The 7,734-nt window shown below is 40.7% G+C and overlaps 2 protein-coding genes across 4 annotated transcripts in view; one reads left to right on the top strand and one right to left on the bottom strand.

Moving 5' to 3' along the window:
• The window catches only part of syf2 (SYF2 pre-mRNA-splicing factor), a 7,964-nt gene extending 3,425 nt beyond the window's left edge, over positions 1-4,539 (top strand). The window contains exons 5-7 of the mRNA XM_020608680.1: positions 2,249-2,339; positions 2,512-2,610; positions 4,070-4,539. Of these exons, the coding sequence (XP_020464336.1) occupies positions 2,249-2,339; positions 2,512-2,610; positions 4,070-4,235 (356 nt within the window). The 3' untranslated portion in view covers positions 4,236-4,539. The remainder of the gene's footprint in view (positions 1-2,248; positions 2,340-2,511; positions 2,611-4,069) is intronic.
• A 1,295-nt stretch (positions 4,540-5,834) lies between these two features.
• rsrp1 (arginine/serine-rich protein 1) overlaps positions 5,835-7,734 on the bottom strand; it is a 3,300-nt gene continuing 1,400 nt past the window's right edge. Inside the window, exons 1-3 of one of the 3 annotated variants that reach the window (XR_002275580.1) lie at positions 7,566-7,728; positions 6,287-7,147; positions 5,835-6,177 (exon numbers count right to left, since the gene is read on the bottom strand). Coding sequence is in view for 2 of the 3 variants with exons in the window: in XM_020608678.1 (XP_020464334.1) it covers positions 6,043-6,177; positions 6,287-6,361; positions 7,566-7,734 (379 nt within the window). In the remaining variant the exon portion in view is untranslated. Of the gene's footprint in view, positions 6,178-6,286; positions 7,148-7,565 lie in introns of all 3 variants that reach the window. The other 2 variants (XM_020608678.1, XM_020608679.1) reach the window with 2 other exon arrangements.

The following is a 7,734-nucleotide window of genomic DNA, read 5'->3' as shown; positions in this document are numbered from 1 at the left end:
ATCCCCAGAAACTCACAACAAGGAAGCCGACTGTTGGCAGGCAGAGCAAACAGTCAGGGCCGCGACACAAGGGTCCCCTCGAGGCAGACTTGAAAGCTCGTAAGAAAAGTACAAAACACGATGCAAACGCAATAAAAGTTGTATCCCTGGTAGCCCAACTCCACAAGCGGAAAAGAGACATGGCAAAAAAAAAGTAAACACAGAAGCCCAAGGAAACACGAAAATAAACACACAAGAGGCAGAGCTGTTGCAGCTTGCTGCCGCTCTGCACGGAGCGGAACCAGAAGGTTCTACCAGTAGCATTCAGTGTACTGACTATAGCCATCCCTGGTAGGCTAGTGGTTAAGGCGCAGCACTCTCACCGCTGCGGCCCGGGTATGAATCAGGAAGGGCATCCGGCTTAAAACATGTGCCGAATGTCAACATGCGAGTCGTCGGTGTGACGATTCGCTGTGGCGACCCCTAAACGGGAAAAGCCTAAAGTGACTTTCCAGTATTCAGTGTACTGACTGATTCAGTATATATATGTTTACTTCAACATTACTGAATAGCTACGGCTCAACATTTGATTTGTAAATTGTATCAAATTTACAGTTGATGCCTTCATTTATTGATGCTTTGACAAATTTCTGTTGTGCTTTGATGAATATTAAAGATTTTCGGTCATCATGAGATGACAGAAAATATACTACTTGTTACTTAAAGGAAGCTGTTAATGAAATTATTAAACTTTTCAAGTTATTCAAATCAATATCTGCTTGTTAAGTGGTGACATAACATTCCATTTCCAAGCCCAAACTTCAGTTCATTCTCATTAATTCAACATGCCGCTGTGTTCGGTTTCCCATTTTTTCATTTTACGGCTTTCCTTGTGATGAGAAGGCAAAAATGAAATGGCTACAGTTGATTAGGTAATTTACAGCATTCTTAAAGTAATACTTAATCCTTAAATAAACACTATTCTTAAATTAATGAAATAAAACTAAAAATGTACTGTTTTGCTGCCTTGTACTACAGCTAATGCTAGCTAGTTAACACAGTTAATGTAAACACAATACATTGGCACATTTTACACTAACTAAAGTAATGGTAAAAGCTTGGTACTATTAAAAATGATTTAGACATATAACACAATATATACAGTATATATCAGAAAAAATGTACTATGATGGGTAACAGAGTTTGGTTATGCCACCAGGCAGAACAGCTACACTGACTACTCTATTGGAGCTGTGTAGAGGGTGACAGGCTCTGCCATTTGGGTCTTGTGGAGTTTGGACCTGGAAATGGGATGATGACACAGCCTTGTGAGACTGAATCTTACAGATACACACAGATTTTTCAACTGGCGTGCCATCGGGAGTGGCCAACACATGCTGCCACCACATTCATATTGCATAAACAAATAAATATCTGTGCGAGTTAGCGATGGGAGAAGCGAGGTTTTCCGAAGCTTTGAACCAAAGGAATCAGTTGCTTCAGAAAATGGTTCACTCTTGTGACTCATTAGAATCATGCCACGCTGGCCCAATCTATGTAAATATAAAGGAAAGTCTCAAACTGTGGAGCTTGAACAAAATCAAAGGTGCATAAGTTGAGTCCCAATAATATGTGTAAATGAGTTGTGTCACAATAATTAATCTTGTATGCATCTTTTATGTTGTACTTCTAGAGGTATCACGTTCAGTAAGATGTTTGCATTCATACACCTTCATTTGGGCATAGTTACAACATTTAAACATAGAAAATGTGTTTATGAAAAAAGGGGTCTCCTGATTTGGATGTGTTATGTATTTTAACAGTATTTTCTTGCTTAAAACATCTTCTGGTTTAGAGAGCCAGTTTGATTCATACAGGCCTACTGTAGACCCTGTGGTAATAATAATGACATGCTACTAAAGATAGTACTGTCTACGTAGTAGCAGTGTATAGAGCAATACTGGTTGCATATAAGGACCCCTTGGGATATTAATCTTCTCAAACCGCTCCCAATTTAATTTAGTGAAAGAAAAAAAAACTTGCTGTGTCTCCTAAATATGGTTGCCATCTGTTTCTAAATTAAAACTTCTGGGGAGAAAATTACCACCAGAGGGTCTTCAAGAGAGGAAGCGAGGAGAGTTGCCTCCTTGCATCCCTCCTTAACCAGACACAGGTTGTGTTGCTGAGCCTCATGCCTGTTTGCTGTTTGTTCTGGTAACTATAATTCAGTCTATTTTCTTTTCTCCCTGTCTCACACGGGGGACTGCAGGTTATGCCGAGGCTCAGTTCCGACAGTACCAGAGGCTCACCAAGCAGATCAGACCAGACATGGACACCTATGAGAAACAGCGCGAGGAATGGTGAGTTAAGCCTTTTCATAGGGTTAACCATTAAAGGCCACCATATAATCGTCTCTCATTAGAATGACCATAATTACAGTGAGGCAATAGAAAAGGCATGTAAAATTGTGATTATTTGTGGGAATGCATATCCAGTTGCTTTCTTTAATTTACTGTTCCTGATGCTCCACAGTGGTGAGGACTTCCACCCCACATCTAATAGCCTCTTCCACGGCACCCACGTCCCAACAAAGGAGGGTGTTGACCGTATGGTGGAAGACGTTGAGAAACAGTAAGTCATACTTAAAAACAGACAATGGAAGAGGCATGTTATATCCTGATCCTCCACTAGTTGTGTCACAGCATCAGTTTGACCAGTCTGGCCAGCATGTCAGACTAAGATCAACCTTCATACAGTGCTAACTGTTCTTTCATTTACACTCTCTGTGGCTGAGAAACAGCATAAAGCACTGTACCAGGCTAACTTGGTTGTATATACCATCCTCCTGTATAGAATTTCATCCCTCAGTGACTTTATTTAGGAAAGGCAAGGCTCAGAGCTGTTTAAGATAAGTCTTACTAATTGTGAATGTCTTAAGCAATTCAATGGTGGGTCCAGTCAAACCTTTTCCTGGCACTGGCACATCACAAATATAGTGCAGAGATAAGTCTGGAAATATGAGACTGTCATAGTAAATTATGTGCAGAAAGAGGTGCATTTGTGACCTCTTTGCCAGTTTAATAAAGGGGATGTGTGAACCAGGGTTTATCTGATCGGATGAAATGAGCCCTGGAGCCCTGGAGTGGAAATCCTGATGCCAGTAGCTCTCTATCATCAGCATGGTGTGATGCTTTGTTGGGAGGCAGCAACTTACCTAAGTGGGCCTTCTTACACAGAACGGTTTTCAGGGTCCTAGTCAGGCTGTAGCAGCCTATACATGACCTGATATTACTCAGATGGCCCCATGGTTTCCACCATTACCAAGTAATCACATAAGTGGGTGTGGGTAGATGGTTTGACAAACCTTTATGAAAACCACACGTCACAGCACAGATTAAATGGTACTTTTGGTGTCCCCCACATCAAACCAACTGCTGCCTCAAACAGCTTAGGCAAGGCAAGTTTATTTATATAACACATTTTCATACACAAAGGCGATTCGGAGTGCTTAGGATAGGACTTCCACTGAATCTGAGTCAGAATTGGCTTTATTGGCCAGGTGTATTGAACACACGAACAATTGGACATTGGTACAATGGCTTTCAGTGTGCATGTGCAGTGTGCTTGCATAAGCAACGAGGAAACGAAATGAGAGCAAGAAGAAGGTTTTTTTCCTAAATGCACAAACTACTTTGTGTGTGTGTGTGTGTATATGTTTTTTCAAGTTGCTGTCTTTGCTATTCCCTTTCACCTTTGATTACCCTGCTCTTTCCCAGAGCCGTTCTGTATTTGAGACAGTCTAAGGCTTGTGTTTGAGATGTGACCGCAGGGCATTAGACAAGGATTCCGTTGCCAGGGCATGACGCACAACAATGCTTTGAAGATAGAGTGAATCAAGACTGGGGGCTCACAAATTGACAATATTTTCTTTTGAGTGTGTATGTGTATTTGATTTTCCATTGCCAAATTTAAATGCACACCACCAACTTATTGCCTGCAGCCAATTATTGTTACTGGATATGCCATGGAGAGTGGCCATGGCACTGGTTTATGAAATCCCCCAAAAGCTGTTTTTATTTGCAATTGTCAGGATTGAGAAGCGGGCCAAGTACAGCCGACGCAGGGCCTACAACGACGACGCAGACATCGACTACATTAACGAGAGGAATGCCAAGTTCAACAAGAAGGCGGAGCGTTTCTACGGCAAATACACAGCAGAGATCAAGCAGAACTTGGAGAGAGGCACAGCTGTCTAGAAGGTCCAGTCACCTCTGCGTTCACTGCCGTTACGCTTTCATTAAAGTGTCTTGGATGCCGCTTTTGCTTCTCAGTAATACATGTACTTAAAAACAAGAATGGACTGTATTGTAAGCCAGTTTCTCAGACATTTTTATATCATACTGGGGTTATTTTGAGTACCTTACCTCTAAGGTCATTTAATTCTCTAAGATATGTAATGTGCAGTGTTTCTTTGTACAGTATTAGAAGTTTAAGAAAATGCTGTTATGATTCTCTTCATTTTTAAATAAACCACTTCCAATTATCCAGTTCACTCGCAAACTGGTTTTGGTTGGTTTTTCTGTGGCTTCACTGCGTGTGGTCTTGCAACAAAGATAATGTTAGAACGAACTGCGGTTAACAACCATCATACCTCCGGGCATGTTTAGCAGAAGATGCCAGCCAGAAAAATGTTTGTGTAGGTACACATGCGGATAAGGGCCAACAACTGAGCGATTCAATTTACTTATCATCCACATCTCAGTCGATCTAGCTCGCCTTAAGCTGTGACATGAGCAGGAAAGCCTTGTGACTGAAGAGGAGATAAAAGACATGAAACCAGGTTCCCATGTAAGTCTCCTGTTCCTGGACTGAAGCCTGTCTGAACATAGAGGCATTGCACCCTCTACAGGGCAGGAAGCTATAGCGTAGGCCTGAGGGGAGAGTCATACCAGCATTAAACTGAGTCAACCTTACATTTGTTATCACACAATGAATATGGGACGACCTTCAAAGGATACATGTGCAAAGTCACCATGACACACACCGTTTGTTTTGTTGAAGTGTACAGGAACTCTTCAGAATTACACCTTTGATAGGCAACTGCTCTAGAGCCATTAGGGAGTGGATTAAGTGCTCGGGGTTATGAATATTAAAAACAAGAAAGTGTCAGTAATTCTAATATTCCAAGGAGCTGTCAAAATTAAATACAAGATTTAGGGTAAATAATATATTCTTTTACTGTGGCTGCTGTGCCAAGTTAAGAAGGAACTGGTGCTAGCAGACAGTTGGTAGTGATGGAAGGTTTGGATGATCCAATCAAAACATTCAAGTGCAGCTGTGATTCCTGGATTAGTGATATGACCAAGTCACAGCACACATTCTGACTAACAGGAGCTACTAATAACACAGCCAGCTTATACAATACCAGAACCCTGAAGCTGGTACATAGAATTTGACTGTCCCCATTATCATTTCATATCATGGCCAAAAAGCTAATCCTGCATGTTTTTGCAGTGAATGCTATGGAGGAGTTTGGCTCACCGGTATATCCCACTATACATTTTTTACTTATTCTCTTTAGTTTACATTTATGAAGCCCAGGTTTTCAATGTACCCTAGACCCTACTTGAATGCATTTGTATTTAAAAAGCTATGGAATAACATGCATTCTGAATTATCACCAGTCTTATTCCTTCTGAATCCCACTCTGATAAACCACTTCAAACTACCAGTCTTATTCCTTCTGAATCCCACTGATAAACCACTTCAAAGACTTTTCCTTCAACACCTGAATTTCAAGGCTCAAAATTGAGACACCTAATGCAGATCTGTGATTTAGGAGTCCTTACAAAAACTTTTATGAATAAGTCTTTATTGATTTTATAAACAGCACAATACACAATGAATGGAATAAAACTATCCCACCTGGAAGGAAATCTTCACTCCTTGCCACTTAACTTGATAACATCTGAAAGAAAATGTTGACCATGAAATCAGTGTTATGTACAAATGATTTAGTGTCCATATACTCTCCCACAGTAGAGTTAAAATGCCAAGTATGTGTCAGCGTGTGTTGGAGTTTGGGACCGATTTCACTGGAATCCAGTGGCCATAGGGTTTCCTGCTTTCATGGCTGTCCACTCTGGGAGTTATTTTAGCACTCAGTGAAGACACCACGGTTGGTTTAGCCACAGAGTTCTAATGGGACAAGAGATGGGTATGTTAACATGTTCTGGGTCACGTACAGCAGTGTTTGGTTTAGCTTTTAACAGTTTAGGAAAAACAAAACGCCATTCAAGTCACTTACATTCATGCTGAAAGCAATTTTCCTTTTGGGGGACATCTTTGCGCTGGTCACATAATCAGGCTCCACACCATCACTCTGTTTAAGAAAAGAAAGCCAAACTTAGACGTGTACAACCGAAACTAGAGTGAGCTTTGACGGTTTGTGATGTTCGTATAGATGGACCATAGGTTTCATTACAAATATTGTAATGGCCTTAATACTGCATAGATACTCTTAACTGTTCAAGTATTAGCTTCAACAAACTACAGCTTTCATGCACCACCTCCCTCAAACTGTTGTCAAAGGCTAGACTCAACCATTAAATGAATGCCTCAAGGACAGACCTTGAAACAATGAAACAGAAAAAACAAGCAAAATGTCAAAGTAAAAAGGATGTCTTGTTTGTCTTGAGTGGCACACATCTTGTGTACCAACTTATCTTTGGCATATGGAGACGACTTCTTCATCTGTTTTTAGTTCTTGACAGGAATAGTCACTATAACGCAGTCCACACAACTGTGCTCCATCAGCAAGTGGAAGATTCTGCTAAATAACAATGACTCGTTTCAAGTGCAAGCAATAAATACATATGTAATGGCAAGATTTTACAGCCTTACTATATGAAGTGTAGTCAGTCTTATGCAAGCTAAAATTCGTGTACATCACTTGGTATCTATGTGTGTAATTAGCATCTGTATGCAACATGTTTAATGTGAGGTCATCTACAAGTGTTTCTGTAATTGCTAACCTCTACCTGATACAGGACATTTCAACATTACACAATTTAACCTTTCACACAAACACATTTTGTCGTCACCCATGTCACATGACAGCCTTTTAATCCCAGGTGCCGATGAGTGAAGGAGACCACTGTCATGTTATCTATGAAGACAGGAATAAATACAGAGAATGTGTGTTCCCCCAGGGGTCCAAAGGTTAATACAAGACAGGAAATTCAACACAACATAAGCCTCAAGCTAATCAGACATCTGTAGACATTACATTGCTTTTTAAATTGTAGGTTTGTTGAAACTTTGTTAAAATGGTGTGACAACTGGAGCAGTGCTTTAAAGTAAATAAATAAATAAATAATGTTCCTACATTACCCATGAGGTAAATGTCTGTTAGGGCACAGTTGTGCACAAGTATCCCTAAAATTCTCACACTGTTTTGTATTTACAACTAATCCCAAGAAAATGGAAAAAAAATAGTAATAAGGCTTTAATCAAAATCTGTGACAGCCTTATCTTTAGGTGTGCTGTGTTCAGTATGAGGCCAACATTCACTCTGAGACACCCACCTGTGAGGGAGTCTTTTCAGGATCTCGTCTCACCCTTGTCCGTGGCTCTGGTGGCGCCCATTTGGACTCTGATGCCTCCAACAGGATTGGTTTCGCACTCTCAGGAAGTTCCAGGTTCTCCACTCCAAGCATCTTCATGGCATTGGCCTTTGCAGTTTTGAGTTCTCTT

This window comes from Monopterus albus, unplaced genomic scaffold, assembly GCF_001952655.1.
Source record: "Monopterus albus unplaced genomic scaffold, M_albus_1.0 scaffold94.1, whole genome shotgun sequence".
NCBI lineage: Eukaryota > Metazoa > Chordata > Actinopteri > Synbranchiformes > Synbranchidae > Monopterus > Monopterus albus.
The sequence above is the reverse complement of the archived record's forward strand: the minus strand, read 5'-3'. Positions and strand labels throughout refer to the sequence as shown.